This window comes from Lytechinus pictus, chromosome 6 (assembly GCF_037042905.1).
Source record: "Lytechinus pictus isolate F3 Inbred chromosome 6, Lp3.0, whole genome shotgun sequence".
In the NCBI taxonomy this organism is placed as follows: domain Eukaryota; kingdom Metazoa; phylum Echinodermata; class Echinoidea; order Temnopleuroida; family Toxopneustidae; genus Lytechinus; species Lytechinus pictus.
The window spans coordinates 5,161,874-5,180,512 of NC_087250.1; the positions used below are offsets into that span (position 1 = coordinate 5,161,874).

Genomic DNA, 18,639 nt, shown 5'->3' on the forward strand with positions numbered 1-18,639 from the left:
GTGATCGTAATCAAAATCACAAACATGCCGTATTGCTTGATCGCCTTGGCTGAGAGAGTAGATCTATGCACGTGTTGCACAGCTCTCAATCAAGCTACGCATGTTGGGGATCTTTTACATCTAATTTTAATTTACCTCAACGTTTTCCTTCAAAAAAACGTTTTATCGTAATTTAAAAATTATACGAGATGTTACTATATTTTTATATAGGTAAATAATTCCCCGAGTTTCGTAATTTTGTCAATTAATGAGATAAAAATTACATCTAACAGAACGAGTGACAATCTATCCCAGCCACATGAAGTTTATCATAGGTGCATATCGTCTGCTGCTATTCGTTGAGTTGATTTGCCTTCAGGTTCGGATTACATTCACTTATTTGTAAGTACAGTTTTATCATTATTTTCCTTCTTCATAGTCACAGAAGTAAGAGACTCTGTCTGGACAGTGTGGTAAGTCATTTTAGTGAATTCAATTTGGCACGCGCGGTGTAGCTAGCACTTAGCAGCTGCATGAGTTGGTAGCGAATCGGCATGTGATCGTGTTGCAAGTTGAATTGTCGATCCGACTCCTCATCATCGATTCCCCCAATTTACCCCCAACTACGTCACTTTGTTGTTCACTTCATCATCATTCTCTTCATCTTCAAAATCATCAATTTGAAAATCCAAATCTAGATAAAATTCTGGGTTTTCTTTCATTTCGTGATCGAAGTATTCAGTGACAATGTGGAGAAAACGTACCCTCGCAACAGGTTTTGCATGCAAGTGGAGCTTCACGTGGGAGAGCCAATCACGCCTCTCGTACAGAAAGTGACGTCATAAAAAATCCCCAATTTCGCGGACGTAATTCTGCGTGTTTGAAGCATTCAGAGAGAGAACTTTAAACTATCAATTAACTGAGTTCCATCGGTCTCCATGATAAATGATGTACACCATCGTGTTCTCCTTTTTTTCTCCTTTGATTTGATATATGATTCTCCATTTTTACGATTTTCAATATATTTCTCCTTTAAATCCCCCAAAATGTCTGCTTTGGGGCGACCATCCTTTCTAGAGTCGCCCCAAGATCTGTCACAAACAGTATTCAAGATTGTTTAGAAAAGTAGAATTGTAACTATGGCAGAATAATGATATTTACTTTCACTGCATACATGTAATTGCGTGTTACCCATAAAAAAGAAACCCTTAAAATAAAAGAAATAGCACCCAAAATCCTGCAATCGCCCCAATGATGACACTACAATGCCTACAACCGTGCACCTGCCATGTACCTCTTTTCATGTACCTCTTTTCATTTTAAGTTTTATTTTTTATTTGTACCACTCTCCTCTCCCTCCCTCTTTCCTTTGTCTCCTTTTTACTCCTTATTACTATTTTAAATTTATCATTCTTGTCATTGTTGTTATTTAAATTACTTTCTCTTATTTTGTAGTCGCTTATATGCTTCAATTTTAAATTTTGTAGATTTCTTGTTTTAAGCTTGTCTCCGTCTCCATGATTGTATATAGCTTTGTTAATTCGGTTTGAAACTAAGTTTACAGGGACTTGCCTTTTTATACAAGCATTGGTTTTCTTGGCAAGTCTGGGTCTCCTTTTTTCTCAGGACTTATTACTATTTTAAATTTATCGTTCTTATCATTCAAATTCAAATTCAAATTCAAATTTATTTATTTCACTTCCATCAAACAAAAACAAATTGTATACCATATATAAACATAAATATTTGTATCCGTTGCAAACAAAATTAATGATACATATGTTGTGAAAAAAACACTTAGACAATTTCGGCAACACATTGTAGGTTTTAAATATGTATACTAATTTTTCAATAGAAATTAAATTAAGATGGAAATGGGGGGACCCACTAAAAAGCAATGCTTGTACAATGTGGGCCCCTCAAAAAATAGATAACACAACAAATAACAAAGTATAAATACAGATAATCAAATGAGAAAAAAATAAATACATTCACTTGATTAATCTTTTATATTTGTATATGAAATGTCATTGAACTGTCTGTATTATATTGAATATGTACTATTACTTTGATTATTTTGTTTATTTTGTTGAACGGAAATAGATAAATCTAAACCTATAATCTAAATGTAGAAAAAAGATAGCACCTAAAGATAATTTTTTTTTCCTACCCTGAATGTGATACATTGTGTTCCTGGTTGTATGTGTACATGTATATTCTTTACCACTGTGTATTGCATATCATGGAAGTGAGTAGGAAAGTTGCTGGTTGTTTTCTTGTTGAAACAATTAATATAATAAGTTTTTATATCTTGCGGTGCAAGTATGCTACCGGATGGTATTCAGTCTCTTCTTGTTTTATAAAGTGGCATTGGCAAAATTAATGGCATGTATCTTTTTTCTTTTTCCTTCATACATTTTAAAGATAAATGCCAGTTGTGGTAACGATCTCAAGATGATTTTTTACAGAATCCAATATAATGACCACCCAAGTGTCTGTTTGTATGAATAAAAAATTTGTGCCAAAGGATTCTGGAAGAAATTGTGTGATTGCTGAGAAATAAGCAAAAGAAGCACGGATTCGGGCACTTCCGTCGGGTCTTTATTCCAGCGATAATAATATACACTGTCCCACGTGTGCCTATCTGTGTTGGCGATCTTCAGTGTGATCGTTTTTCAGCTTAGATTTTATGATTTCACAAAGTTCAGTTTATGTAACTGTACCAGATCTAGATCCACGATGATATAGTAATACTTAACCTTGGTTTTACAGACTTTCTCACAAAATCAGTGTTTTGCTGCAACAACTTTCATTTAGCTTTAATGATTAAACAAATGCATGAAGAGCCAATTTCAAATCACTACTTATCTTCTTATCAACTTCAAGTATTATCAAGCATACAAATTCAAAGTTCAATTGATTTGTTATTTTAACCAACCCTCATTAGTATGCATTGAAACGTTCCAAAGCCAAGTGTGTGATAATATTTGCTGGTACAATGTAGCTGCATACCTATACAAAGTTCTTGAAAAATTTTGCATTCACGTGGTTTGCGTATGAATATTCACATCATTAAGATAAATTTCAGTTGCGGTATTCCAATCTCAAAATGATTGTGAACAGAATCTCATTAAAAAAAATTGTGCAAAATGAACTGGAAGTACATGTAAATGTGTAATTGCTGAGAAATGAGCAAAAGAACTGTTTTCACAAACTATTGCTATTGAAAATTCACTAACTTTGTTAATAGTTATCTGATTTTGATGAAATTTTCAGCATTTTGCTGGGTGAAGTTTATTATATTTCATATTTGAGTATCATTATTTTCAGCCCAGCATAGCCCTTTAGGATATCTTTTGAGATTTTTCACTTTATTTTTTTCTTTAATTAGCATGAGGACACTATATAGGCAAGCATCGCTGACACACGCTTCTAGAATGTAGATATCTGTTCAGAATATTTCTCCCTATATTTTCATTTGATTTGTTGAGGACATCCTAATGGCAACCCACACTAATGCACAGAGTAAGACGCCCATGGGTTTGAAAGATATCTGTTGATATTTCTTCCTAATTTATATGTTTTTTTAATTTGATGAGCTTGAGGACACCCTATGTGCAACCCTCACTGACACACACATCTAGATACCTGTAAAGGATATCTGTTGAGAATATTTCTCCCTATTTTTTTCATATTATTTGTTATTAAACATGAGGGCATCCTACATATGGGCAACCCACACCGGCGCACACATTAAGACGCCTATGGGTTTAACAGATATCTGTTGAGGTTTCTTCCTAATTTATCTTTTTTTTTTATTTGTTTAGCTTAACGGGCTACTATCACTGATGCACAAATCAAGACCTCTATGAGTATAAGGATATCTGTTGAGATTTTTCCTCTTAATTTTCTTTTTCTTTGTTTACATGTAGCTTGAGGATACCCTATGGCAACCCTCACTGATGTATTCATCAATATGCCTATGGGAATAAAAAAGTTTTCTCTTATTTTCTTTTTCCTTGTTTAGCTTGAGGACACCCTATGGCAACCCTCACTGATGTACATATCAATATGCCCATGGGAATGAAGAATTTTTCTCTTATTTTCTTTTTCCTTGTTTAGCTTGAGGACACCCTATGGCAACCCTCACTGATGTACATATCAATATGCCTATGGGAATAAAGAATTTTTCTCTTATTTTCTTTTTCCTTGTTTAGCTTGAGGACACCCTATGGCAACCCTCACTGACGCACACATCAATATGCCTATGGGAATAAAACAGTTTTCTCTTATTTTCTTTTTCCTTGTTTAGCTTGAAGATACCCTATAGGAACCCTCACTGACGCACACATCAATATGCCTATGGGAATAAAACAGTTTTCTCTTATTTTCTTTTTCCTTGTTTAGTTTGAAGATACCCTATAGGAACCCTCACTGATGTACACATCAATATGCCTATGGGAATAAAGAAGTTTTCTCTTATTTTCTTTTTTCTTTGTATAGCTTGAGGATACCCTATGGGCGACCCTCACTGACGCACACATCAAGACGCCCATGGGCATCACGGCAGAAACACTTGGAGCCAAGTATGAGGTCACGAGAGAAGATTGCGACGAGTTTGCTTTACTTGGCCAACAGAGGTGGGCTGAAGGTAGGAAGTATTACAGTTTCCTGTAGGCTTTTCTTTTGTTTCATTTGATTTAATTGTGTTTTTCTGCTTTTTTGTTTTTGTTTCTTGCAGGGGTGTTCTTGTCTTTTTTTTGTTTTACATTGCTGTAACTTGTTATTGAAAATTTGGACAATGATTTGTTTTCAGCTGACACTGTATGGAAACAAGTATAATCTTTACGTGGAGTATAAAATGACGAGATACACCATTATGGACTTAAACTACATACCCCAACCCCCCCCCCCCCAAAAAAAAAGAAAGAAAGAAGAGGAACGCCCGCAGCAAGTGATATTTGATATTACTGTCTTTATTCAGTCTCCATTTGCTCACGTACAAAAAGTAGGCATTGTACAATTACTTATAACACACGGTCGATGAGAGACAACGCATAGTTTGCTTTCCCTTTCATAGCCAGTTGGTAATTGTAATGGTATCGATTTGATTTGATTTATTTTTTCTTCTGCAGTCATAACAATGGTATACAATACAATTTTCATTACGTAACAAGCATAATATATCAGTAATTGATTTTGGTATTAATCATAAAGAAACAAATACAAAATAAAAAAGTCATTCTAAACAAATATGATCTACTACCAACAAAGAAAATTGGCCATTTACAGTTTGCAAAAGGATTGCTTGAAAAAAAATGACAACCCCGGAAATGGAAATGGTTTATTGAAAATTCATTTGCAGCAAAAGCCTGAATTGCAGAATATTTTACCCCCCCCAAAAAAAATCAATGAGTTATCATTGAAGTTGGTCTATTTTACAAGACTACACTGTTCAGAATGTTGCATTATGGGTTAGAAAGCTGGCCAGATTGGAGATGTTGAGAACTTGAGGTGGGGCTATTACGACTGCTGGTCAGTGTGCCCTTCAAATCTAAATATATATATTGGGCGATTCCGTACGTGTCGTACAGGACATTTCGACAACAATATCTAGTCTCTGCTGATTGCTTGAGCAATAACAATTTATTTCTTGTCAATAATAAAATTATAGTTATCTATAGTAGTAATAGTAGTCTTGTGAAAAACTGTTTGATTATGGGTAAATTACAGGTGAAAATAGTGTGTGTTGTACGGGACTCAGAAATGTCCCGTACGACACGCTACATTTTCACCTCTAATTCACCCATGGACAACATATTTTTGTTGGTTGACATTTTTTTACATGACTACCCAGTAGTGAGTAGTACTATTATTATTACCACAAAATACATTGAAGTTTGTTTGGACAGTAGGTTGAAAAATATTGTGAAAATGGCTGATTTTTCTGGCATGGAATCGCCCTATTATGTCTTCTTTTTCAGCCAATAAGGCAGGGATCTTTGACGCTGAATTGGCACCCATCGAGCTCGCCACCAAGAAAGGACCAAAATCGGTGACCACCGACGAACACCCTCGCGAGACCACCATGGCTCAGCTCGCAAAGTTACCGCCGGTTTTCAAGAAGAACGGTCTGGTCTCGGCAGGGAATGCCTCGGTAAGTACACTTGGAATATGTATGTTCAGAGTATTTCTTCACTTCTCAAATTTGATCAGCATTTCCGGGGCCAGTAAGATAAAGCTTAGCAATGATTGTAGAGCATTTTTCTACAATTGATTGTGAATTAAATTGTAAAAGTCAAGCGTACGATCAATCACTAACCTTTGTGTCAATACGGGGCCCATGTTGTAAGAGAAAAGCTTTCAACTATGTTGAGAGCATTCCTATGTAGAAAAAGATGTAATCTTAGCTCTGATATCCAATCAGGCAGTAAATATGTATGATAAGTATTTGAATTGCCTTGTTAATTTTTTGTGCGCTGGACCATGAACCCCTATGTGCTGAATTATTTTCAGGCAGGGAGACAATGGATTGTTTGTTTGAGCGTCAAATGTAAAGTTTGCGCGTCACCGAGTGTGCATTGGTGCAAAGTATGCAGGGAAAGGGTTAAAGAAAATAAAGACATTGCTGGGAGAGGGCACAAGATATGTATTAAGTCAATTATCAAGTTACCACTAAAAAATTATACAAGATTCAATTCTCACTTGTCTAAAAATGGCATGTTAGAGTGATGTTTTGGATGATACTTAAGTATAATCCACATTATGGACTTAGACGTGCTTATATTATTTCCCTCTTTTTCTGTTTCTACAATGGTAACATGACAGGACAGCTTGTGGCAACATTTTCTCCCGTGACAATTGCTCCAGGCTTAATTAAGATGTAGGGTCAGGTTTAGGGGAGCAATAGGGTTTTATGTAAGGGTTTAGGGTAGGGTATAGTGTTAAACCCGGGCTATTGTCGTGGGAGCAAATGTCATGGAACAGGACAGCTTTCGGCTGTGTAACGCCAAGCTGGCATAAATGAATTATTTACATAATGTTTGAAATATTTTACTTCTAAGTTAATATACAAAATAATGAATGTTTATGAATGCAATGGATAGAATACTTCATGAGGTGAAAGATGAAATGATCCAGTCAACAAGGCGTAGCCGAGTTGAATGGATCATTCATTTCATCTTTCACCGAACAAAGTATTCTGTCCAATGCAGGAAAGAAAAGAACATTCATTATTTGGTTTATATGACACCTAAAGATAGATTTTTTTTCATATGCAATATGTGAATTTCGAGGCAAAATATGCTCATGCAGTGCGAGCTCGGTCTGTTGATTATCGCCTACATACAACATGCGCGCTGCAAACATGAGTGGTGCCTGCAGTCTGGGTGCGCATGCAATGGACAACATCGTAGGGATCCGAAATTGCACAATGAATGGATCCAATATTGCAATGTTTGATAACGTTATTGTAAAATGGTCCGAATGATCGATACCGACCAACCAATCAAATGACAATGGGCTATTCCACGGTTACTCACGTTACATTTGGAGACACCTTGACTCATACTTGGAGCTGTAACTCCATTATTATTGATAGGAACTAAACATCTCTTTATCACAACATAGTATGCAGTCTGACTATTCTTTGTATAAAAACAAAACTTTGGAAATTTCATTATGCTCCTGCAAATCTTTGAAATGTGTCGGTTACTCATGTTACATGATTTGGACATGCATAAAATGAAAAGTGGACATAAGTGAAAAGTGTCCTCATGCAAGGCTTTTATGAAAGTTGATTATATCCATTTCAAAGAAGTATATTAGGGAGACAAATTTGTATATAATTAAAAAAATAAAGAACACATGGTTTTTACTAGGGGTGCAGATAAAGTGGTTACTCACGTTACAGTTCAGATGGGCTATATGTACAAAGACACATTGAGCTCATGTCCACCAACCTATGGAATTGCCCCAATGATCTATCATATAATCAGTCATAGTGGTTGACCTTAATATAGACATCAGATATTACTATGGAACCTTTTTGATTAAAGCGAAGACAATGTCTGGGCGGGGATTTGAACTTACAACATCATTATCAAGAGGCCAATCCTCTAACCACTAGACCACACAACTCCATAATTACTTCTGTTAAAATCCTTATGTCTGTTCACTAGGGTATCTGTGACGGAGCAGGAGCGGTGATCCTAGCCAGCGAGGAAGCAGTTACCAAGCACAACCTCACACCACTAGCCAGGCTAGTCAGTTACAACGTTGCCGGCTGCGACCCTAGCATCATGGGTATAGGACCGGTATATGCCGTAAGGAGTGCCTTGGAGAAAGCCGGCCTGACGCTCGATGATATGGACCTTGTAGAGGTAAGTCCTTACCTATAACCTAGCTCGCAGCTTTGTGTTGTGGGATTTCGTTAAGCTGCATATTGCTCGAAGGCAGAAAATCACTGTCAAAGGCAGCCCAGTGCCTTTGAATGTCTTTGACAGATATATGGCGCTATACAAATGCTGTGCATCATCATCATCATAACTCCGGGACGTCCCGGAAAGTCAAGGAAAGCAGCAATTAAGTCATGGAAAAGTCATGGAATTCTGTTTTCAAATTTCTGTGGGAACCCTGAAAATGTTTGTCACATTTTCATTTCACTATTTGTAGGTCAACGAGGCCTTTGCAGCACAGTTCATCGCAGTGGAGCGTGAGCTGGGCTTGGATCGGCAGAAGACCAACGTCAACGGGGGCGCAATCGCTCTGGGTCATCCCGTCGGGGCCTCTGGTTCGAGAATCACAGCACATCTTGTCCATGAGCTAAGGTAGGTCAATTTCCTCAGGTAATAGTGACTCAGGAGGGAGGGGGGGGGGGGCAGGGGAAAAAATTACACGTGGCTCGGGGCGATTTTACGCCTGAAATGCAAAAAAAAAAAACCATTCAATGCAATGTTAACCCTAGGCCCCCCCTCGACATTTTTCATGATAAATCCATCATCTTCCATCAGATAGATGGAAGAGGATGATCTATGCTGAATAAGTTAGGAAAAGCATCAATAACGCTTGCTTTTGTTGGAAAATTAGGCCCGTATTCTGAAGTCGGGTTTAACTTAGACCATAACTCTGTGCTCAAATTATGGGAAGCCAAAAGTGTCAAAATTTGTATGTTTCATATGTTTACGTTGCTCTTTCCTGAGTCATCGATGGTGCAGACAATAATCTTATTTATACTTCCTACTCAATATAAATGATTTGAGAGCCAAATGAGCTGAAATATTATTTCTCTACTGTTAGTGATTTATGTAACAATTGGCTATCCATACTTAAACCACAACTTTAAACCTCAGTTAAAGCGACCTTTCATTGACAAATCATGGAGAAATCAAGGCTTATCTCAGAACAGAGAAGGGATTCAAGTCTTTCAGTCGGCTGCATGCCTGGGGCAGAGCTGCCAAGTAGTACGATTTTTCCGTATTTAGTACGTTTTTGCAACCAAAATACGGCAGTACGTTTTTTGTATTTAAAAAAAAAAAAAATCATCTCTATATGTCTCTATTTCATAAAACGTACACAAATATGGTTATTAGATCAATGTAATTTCAGGTAACTTGTTTTTTTTTTTCAATCATTTTGTAAAAACCAGGGTGGGATATACACAAGTTTCAATGTTTTTTTTTTTCATCTGCAAGAGCGGTGCACATTTTAGCTTGCATGCAGCTTGAGCGCCGTGATGGGCGAGTGCGCCAAGCATTTTATTATGAAATACACTTTTTGGGGGAAAAATACAAAATATTTATCTCACACAGTAAAAATACTGATTTTTTTGTCAAAATACTGATTTTGGGGGATAAGAATACTGAAAATGCAAAATACAACTTGGCAGCTCTGCCGAGGGTGTTATGTTATAGACGCGGGTATGTCTGGGAGGTCTTTAGGAGAGCATTATTTAGTAGACTAACCAACCAGAAGTAAATTAGTTTTCACTTTGAAACATGTAACTTCACAGAGGTTGTTTTTTTTTTGTTTAGCAATCAAGAGACCTGTTATGAGTCTAGGAATTGGGATTGTTGGAAACTGGAACTGCAACGATCCGAAGTAAATAACCATCACGAGTTCGGTCAAATTTGTGCTGTCCAAACTTCTATCGCATTAGTCCGACGGGCGCTCATGACGGACGGATTATATTATGCAAGTCAATTGGCCTTTTGCAAATTTCGTATTGATTCAATTTCCCCATGATTTGTCAGTGGCTGGGCCCTTTAAAGTTAAACCCAACTTTTTAAGAATACGGGCCATAGTATATAAAGAACTGTGGCAGTGGGTTCGATGCATCAGGTCGTTAACTGGTTTAAATTCAAACTTCTTTATTCCTTTTAATCTTTTAATGCAGACGGAGAGGCAATAAATACGGTGTTGGTTCAGCGTGTATCGGTGGCGGACAAGGTATCGCTGTCATTCTAGAAAGCCTGCAATAATAGCCTCTGTCTTCAGCAACAACCTCTAGACCAAACCATGCATTTCCACAACAATTACAAACTCTACATAGTATAGTATACAAATATACCAAGTTTTGAGTAAGTATAGCGAGAATTATCTTCCGAGGTTCGACTGGCATTACTAATACAAAATAGTAATTTGGCCAGTACAATGGAGGATAAATAATTCCCTCTATATTTCGAAACAAAGGCCTGGTATATTTGTTTTATATCCTACATTTAATAAGGTAGAACAATAGTCTATCTACACTCTTGTACATGTAGTGTCTGAACTTAAATATAGACAACGCGCTGCGCCGTCCGGTAGAGTCAACTCGCTGACTGGTGCGCCCGAGAGATTGCATGATCTGTGACGTCAATGATGGAATAGTCGACTTTTCCATCATTGACGTCACGGAATAGCACATTTTCTTCGGTGGGCGTTTCATTTTGGACATCATTGCAAAATAGTGAGAATATGTTTGGTCACATGATGCTATTTAAGCCAATCAGCATACAAGATTTAATTTATGTAGGATATAATAAATAATAATTTTGTTATTCATAATACGCATAAGACATGCATTGTACGTATCTAAGGCTTAGAGATTTATTATTACTCTGGTCATCGGATTCAATTAGTCGTTCCCGCACTCAATGTATGCACATCCTCCACTCCCTGGGGAGTATTCCAGCCAGTTGCCAATGAGGTGCATACAGTACTGGACAAGCGACCGTGACGTTCACATCCTTCTGGGTACCCATTTAGCACTTGCGTGGAGAGTGGCAAAGTGTGGATTGATGCCTTTCCAAAGGATGCTAGGCCGTGATGGGATTTGAACACACAACCCTCTGACTTAGAACTACTATGCCACTTCACTTTCAGAGAAGCAATATTTATAGTTTTGTTCTTAAAAAGGAATCCAACCCAAATGATGAGTTGTCTTTAGAGGAAACGGCAAAATCAGACAAATAGATAGGTGAAATTGTGAACAATATATGATAAACAATAAGAAAGTTATGAATTTTTTAAAGTTGTCCAAAGTTGTAATCACTACTATATACGTGGAGACTTCAAATTGTGATTTGAAGTGGGGACTTGTATTCTGGTTGCTCCAGTACACAAAATGGTTAAAATGTAAGATTTTTTTTTCTTCAAAAGTTTCACTTCAAATTATATGTGTAAATAATTGATTACTGCCCCATGTGAATTGGCACTTATGTGAAAATCTCTTATAATTTAGTAGAGTCTATGGGAAAAGTTGTCAGTACCACTTGCTAGAATTTATCTACCCAGTTACCAAAAATGCAAGTGATCTCCTTTTTAAAACAGCCATAACTGTCTAATACCTTGTCCGATTTCTTTCAAACTTTCACCATGCTATTTTTCTGATTTTTTTCCTCCTTGCAAACAAATTTATTGACAAAGGTTGGATTCTCACAGGGGTTGTCATATTTGATGCTTTTGCCTGCGTAGCCTGTATATGCAGACATCCAAAAGGTTGTTTCCGTGAATTCTGTGAAATCGCGGAAAATCACTGTCGTGTCCCTACATAATAGCGGGTATTATCAACGAGATAAAGCCGTTTCCTCATTAAATAATTAGATATTGTTTTGTTAACAATACAACATTTTTTTTTTATTTGAAGAATTCAATTTCTTTATACTTTGATTCTGTAAGGCGATTCCCAATATCAAGTATGGAATGCTTGAAGTTGATATCATTGAATAGAATTAAATGAGAAAATGGCTTGCCATAATTCATTGACAAACATGCTAAGCTTAAACCTGTGACAGCCCTTTAACATTGGCTTGACATCCAGTAAATGATGTGCTATCTCCTATATTAATCTTATTCTTGGTCAATTTTTATCCTTCAGAAGCGTGAATGTCAGGTTCTTTATGAATTAAAAGTGTAATGAAATGTATTCAAAATACCTTTAACTCTCAGGATTATTTTGGAGTTTCAGAAATTCCTTCCAAATCAATTCTATTATTGTCTATTTCTTCTGTTCAATGTCTGTTCTGTTAAGTTATATATATTGTTGAAATCCAGATTTATTTAACTTTTTTTATGAATCTCATGAAAATCCATTTAGGCAGTGGAGATTCATGTCTTCTGGATCGTGACGTTAAAGGTCAATCCCAGACGTAAATAACCATATTTGATTGATTTGATTTGTAAAAACTCGAATACAGGGTCATAAAGTTAATTTGATATTGATTCAACAATATTTCTCAAACAAATATCATGTCAAAACGCACGCATGCATATCAATTTCTTTTGACAATGGCAGCTGAGGACAAGTCAGCACAAAAACTGTTTCATACAAAATTAGTGAATGTGTTATTGCCTAAATTTCAATTGATTAATACCGTGTTTACACGCTGCATCAGCTTTTTTGTTGCGTGTAAACGTGATTAACTTGCATCGGCTCTCGGTGCAGAATCTGCAACTTTGCACCACCAAAGTAGTAGGTTCAGATGCAGAATCGGCTTTTTTTTTACACGTAAACAGAAAGCAAATCCTGCATCGGCAATTAGCGCGCATTTCATTTACTTTACCATTATGACGTACTTGTAAGTGCACGGATCTAGCGTTGTCTTTATTATGACGTATATTGTTGGTGCGCCGATCATTTCAGGTTTTTGCCACGCGAGCCGATTCTGCACCACGAGCTGTGACAGCATGTAAACGCGGTTCAAGATGAACCAACAGCCGATTCTGCATCGGCTTTTGGTTCTGAACCAAAAGCCGATCACATGTAAACACGGTATAACAGAAAAGATTTCTTGGAAGGGTCAGGCCCCATTCCAACCCCCTTCCCTCCCTTCTGAATCAGTATTGCATAGGAAATGGTCGGATATCAAATTTAAATTCTGTGTATTGAAAGAGATATATTACTATTACAACATGTTAAACATGTGTAGTTATGAAATGAATACAATTAAATTCATGAAAGTTAAATAATATATAACCATACTTGCTTTTGTGGTTTTATTGTGGTTATCATGCAGTAGTATATAGTGGCGTTCGCGAAGGGCAATTTGCCCCCAGAATGTCCAAAATAGCACTCGTATGGTTAATATCTGGGCCCCGTCTTACAAAGAGTTACGATTGATCCAAACAACCGCAACTATGGAAAGCCAGCGACGTCAACATCCAGAATACATGTTTGTTCAAAATATTTTCTAGATACGATGTATATTCATACATTTATATTTTTCTTGAAAATTTGGTTTGCTTCTCTTTGTTTTCAAAGGACATTGTGCAAATGTCCTGAAGAAAAAACTATGAAATTGTTGGATTTCCATATACTTGAGGTTTTTATCGGATCAATCGTAACGCTTTGTAAGACGGGGCCCAGATTGGTCTAACCCACGTTGTCTACTCTCTCTTTCATATCCTCAAACATGAATTGAACCTTTAGGGGTTGCTCTAACATCTCCCTGTACATCATGAATAATCATCAAATTAATTAATTCAAATTTGATAACCCATTGGAGTGACTGATATCAGGGCTGTAGGTAAAAATGGCAGAGGTGAAAATGGCAGAAGTAAAAATGGCAGAGGTAATAATGGCAGAGGTTAAAATGGCAGAAGTGAAAATGGCAGAGGTAATAATGGCAGAGGTGAAAATGGCAGAAGTAAAAATGGCAGAGGTAATAATGGCAGAGGTAAAAATGGCAGAGGTAAAAATGGCAGAGGTAAAAATGGCAGAGGTAATAATGGCAGAGGTAATATTGGCAGAGGTAAAATGGCAGGGGTTATAATGGGAGAGGTAAAATGGCAGGGGTTATAATGGGAGAGGTAAAAATGACAGCTCTAAGTAAAATATGGCCAGTCTTAAACTCCCATGCAATGAATTGCCAAAAAGCCCCCGCATGTACATACATTAAATAAGAAGTGCATGTCACGGTTAGGCATTTCATCATCATTATGTCTTCATCGGCCTAACAATGCTATTTACAAATTCATTGGAGGTGTACCGTGAACGCTTTTAAAAAAGAAATCAAACGACAGATATTTTTTCACTCAATTTATCAGGAGGAAAATGAAACTGCACTATTCTCATTCATCATTTTATAACATTCCTTTTTGTCTGGCTGGTTTTTTCATATCTAAAAGTTTTGCCAGGTTTACCGATGCAAAAATGAGGAAGAGTAGACATAAGAGAGGTGGAGAGACAGAGAGGGCAAGGGGGCGGGGAAAAGCATAGAGAACATAGCGGGGAAAGCTTAGACGTTGAAATTATAACGAATGATTGTGGTTAAATATTATGTCCTTATTTGTAATGTCGTCTGTACTATTCTTTTTAAATAATTGAATGACAATAAGCATGCGTTCCCAGGCTTGGCACTGAATATGTAACTGATTATGAAAATCAATAATAATCTTGTTTTGACTGGTAAACCAATTTGGGGTCGATCGAGGGAGACCGTCTGGTTCAGATTCTTTGCATAAAAGAAGACCCTGAAACTTTACCACTGCATCCAATATGATATAAACGCCTCGATGGTCATAACTCTTGGAATCGGAAGTACTGTTGGGTATTTTGTACACCATAAGCAGCACCCTCTTGGTAATTAGCTTGGTATGCTAAAATGTGGAGATTTGATCTCTGTTATTTTTCAAACAGAAGAAAAAACATTGTTTATTATCTAATTGTTATTATTTTTGTTGTACTTCTTTTTCTGACCTGAAAGAACTTCATTTAGTTGAAATAATTTTTGGTGTCATTTTCCCCCTTAACCAAATCTCCTTTTTTTTTCTCGGCTTTTTAACAACCAGCACCCCATTTTTCATTAAATTTTCAAAAGTAAGTGGTGCTCACTCAAGCGGAAATATTTTCGACAGTTATATCGTCATTTGCTTAAATGGATCTGTACCAATGTTAACATGTGGAAAAATCTGCAGGATTTTACATGCGGGGGCTTTTTGACAATTCATTGCATGGGGGTTTAAGACCATATTTACCTAGAGCTGTCATTTTTACCTCTCCCATTATAACCCCTGCCATTTTGCAAAGACTATCACAAAGAACTGCATGCATAATAGCCACGATTGTGTAACAGTGACGTTGTAATTGCAAACACACAAGTAAAGTTATAAAACTTATATTTCAAGCCTAGAACTGAGTTATTCAGTCGCGTGAACTATGAAGTGGCATGTCTGAGGAATGACTGATTATGATTTGGACTGATTCGAAGCTTAGATGTTAAAGGGATGGTCCGGGCTGAAAGTATGTATAGCTTGATACATAGAGTAGAATTCACTGAGCAAAATGCCGACAATTTCATCAAAATCGGATAACAGATAATAAAGTTATTAAAGTTTAAAATTTAGCAATATTTTGTGAAAACAGTCGTCATGCATATTCATTAGGTGGGCTGATGTCACATCTCTACTTTCCGTTTTCTTATGTTATTACATAAAATCATAATTTTTTCATTATTTCATACTTGTGTGAATAATATGTCTCCCTTATAATGAAATAAGTTGCAGCAATAAATATCTAATGCACTAAATAAAATCAGTTGTCAATCCAATTTTTCTAGTTCTTGGAGGAAAAAATTTGAATAAACTTAATTTCATATAATAACATGCAAAAGAACAAGTGGAGATGTGACATCATAAGCCCACCTAATGAATATTCATGACGACTGTTTTCACAACATATTGCTAAACTTTAAAATTCAATAACTTTGTTATTTGTTATCCGATTTTGATGAAATTTTCGGCATTTTGCTCAGTGAATACTACTCTATTTATTAAGCTATACATACTTTCAGCCCGGATCATCCCTTTAAAGGTAACAGTCGGATAAAACAGGACATGAAGAATAAAACGTCCGACAAGTCCTTTCATGAAACGCTCCTCTGCCAATAGTGTGATAATCATTTTATTATTTCTGATGAACGTCAGTGCTATTGTAACCATCGTCATAATCAACATAATTATTGAAAGTATCGTGATGCTCCTTGCACTTTAGAAATCATGTGGAAATCCGGTTGGCTCAAAGCAAGAACTTAATATATCATCACGGACAGAAGGATGCTCTGCTTCCTGGTGAAACTTTCGCAGCTTGTCTTCATCATCCAATAATTTCGAGACCAGTTTACACATATATGGTGGATACAGAACAACTGCTTCACCAAGTATTTTTACCGATCCATGTTTTTTCCATTCGAAGTATGAATTGTATAGGGCATCATTTGAATCTAAAAGATGAATATAATCGACCAATTCCTGGAAGCTTTTGAAATCTTGTAAATGTATGAACGAGTTTGGTGGCGCTACGCGCTCATAATCTTCCCGCGGTGGACCATACACGATGGGCACGACATCATTCAATAGAGCGTTAGACCATAACTTCTCGGTGATGTAGTCCCGGCATTCGCTGCTCTCAAGAGACAGATAAAACTTGTGATTCTTGATTATGTTCGTGCATTCTTTAGAAAATCGATCGCAAGTCATGTTTCCGCAACGACCATACATGTCGACGCTTACGTGCTTCGCGAGCGTTTTCACAAATTCGTGGCGGCGCCAGGTTGTTCTTCCGCAATTGGTTGCCGCCCATGCCACCAAGGCACTTTTCTCCTTCGCCCAATTTCGACCTTCACCTGATGATATTTGTGGAAGAGTTTTATTGTAAAGTCCATACGGACTAAGAATCGTTGCCGTTGGCATATACGACATCGTGTAGTTATATAAACGATCAAGTTTAACTGGTGGCTCTGCATGTTTGGACGTATACCGAGGACTCTCTAAAGAATAAAACACCCATGCCTGATTCAGTGGGCGTCTCTTCTGCATCTCCGCCCAATCCCGACTCGAACCATGAAAGAACACGATTGCATCACTCTTCGCCATAGTCTCATAACTTCTGTCAAGAATATAACTAAGCCCACATTCTAGACCTGGGCATTCTGAATTTTTCGGAGTCCCGGGACTCCTTTTGCCCGCCCACACCTGTACCTGACGGTAACAAGATAATCCCTTTTCCGACTGGCCACTTGCATTTCCATACATCGGAGATCTCACCCCATGGACTTCCGAGGAGAAACGGGCAATTGATCTAGCTGGTCCATCAGTTGACAAACATATTATGATGAGCGCTGCTAAGCAAAATGGTATTATGAGCCTACCATCCTTCCTCTTCATCATTATTTGATATTTCAAGAGGGACCGTAGCAAATCCGATGCATTGAGAGAGTGATATGAAGTGCAATGCAACTTCTCCAACAATATTCACTCTATCGCATTTCACGCCCGATCGAGTACAACGAAGCATAATAAAATTGAATGAATTGCCATACCTTTAGGCCTATTCATGGAGGGTTCACCGTCGACCTGCCTGTGCTTATGCCTCCGTGTCCCTCCGTGCATGACCTTGGCCATTCGAATACAGAGCGTATAAAAAAACACACTTTGAAAAAAAAATCATAATTTAAACGGACATGTTTCAACATCATAAAGCTTTTCCTGATGTATGTATTACTGGTATAGGGGGTACGAGTCTCTTTTTGTAGTTTAATGGCATCATGGATCCCGATAACACCATCGACGATCCGCTTGAGTGGGACACCACCATCTAGGCCTCGTTAGCCTATGTCATAAAACAGTTGGAAATGGTTATACACTTATGTAAGTAGACGTAAACTATATAAGAGCACTGACCGTAGTTGGTCAAGAAATTACAATCTGAAGATTGTAATTTCCTTTAAAAATATTTTCATTTGCCGAGCAAATTCCCTCCAGCCTCCATCCCTACTACCTACCCCAACACCGTCGCAATGAACCCTATGAATTGACGTCAGTGATCATGATTAACATTGTGATCCAGTCATTGGGAACAGTTGGGGATTTCTACCTCCTCACGAAAGACTACTGATCCAACAAGTTCAAAATTAAGGCACCTAGCATATTTGCCATGTTACCTATACTTCAAGAGTTGCAGCTAGCGATTCCAGAGATTATGATGTCGTCTATTATGACTCCCCTGGTGATATTCAGGCTATACGCCATCCAAGAGTATTGACCAATATGTGCCTGTAACTGCTGTTTATAGTCGCTCGTCTGCTGTTTTGGTCGCATCGAGTGATCGAGTCAGAGTCATCGAACGATCAGGGGGATTCATAAATGGTAAAATGGAACGTCATCAGAGTCAGATGAGCCCCA

The 18,639-nt window shown here is 37.3% G+C and overlaps 2 protein-coding genes across 3 annotated transcripts in view; one reads left to right on the forward strand and one right to left on the reverse strand.

The window, feature by feature from the left end:
- The window catches only part of LOC129263892 (3-ketoacyl-CoA thiolase, mitochondrial-like), a 28,032-nt gene extending 14,597 nt beyond the window's left edge, over nt 1–13,435 (forward strand). The window contains exons 5-11 of one of the 2 annotated variants that reach the window (XR_010293852.1): nt 4,483–4,630; nt 5,964–6,136; nt 8,160–8,360; nt 8,653–8,807; nt 10,373–10,527; nt 10,994–12,834; nt 13,241–13,435. Coding sequence is in view for 1 of the 2 variants with exons in the window: in XM_064100751.1 (XP_063956821.1) it covers nt 4,483–4,630; nt 5,964–6,136; nt 8,160–8,360; nt 8,653–8,807; nt 10,373–10,457 (762 nt within the window). In the remaining variant the exon portion in view is untranslated. Of the gene's footprint in view, nt 1–4,482; nt 4,631–5,963; nt 6,137–8,159; nt 8,361–8,652; nt 8,808–10,372 lie in introns of both variants that reach the window. The other variant, XM_064100751.1, reaches the window with a different exon arrangement.
- A 2,885-nt stretch (nt 13,436–16,320) lies between these two features.
- On the reverse strand, nt 16,321–17,654 carry LOC129263020 (glycoprotein 3-alpha-L-fucosyltransferase A-like). Its single transcript, XM_054900956.2, has one exon. The coding sequence runs from the start codon at nt 17,623–17,625 to the stop codon at nt 16,447–16,449; it is 1,179 nt and encodes a 392-aa protein (XP_054756931.2). The 5' UTR covers nt 17,626–17,654; the 3' UTR covers nt 16,321–16,446.
- Between the last annotated feature and the right edge of the window lie 985 nt (nt 17,655–18,639).

What these genes read in the sequence shown, in the direction of transcription:
- LOC129263020 (XM_054900956.2), bottom strand. Translation starts at nt 17,625, where the DNA reads ATGATGAAGAGGAAGGATGGTAGGCTCATAATACCATTTTGCTTAGCA.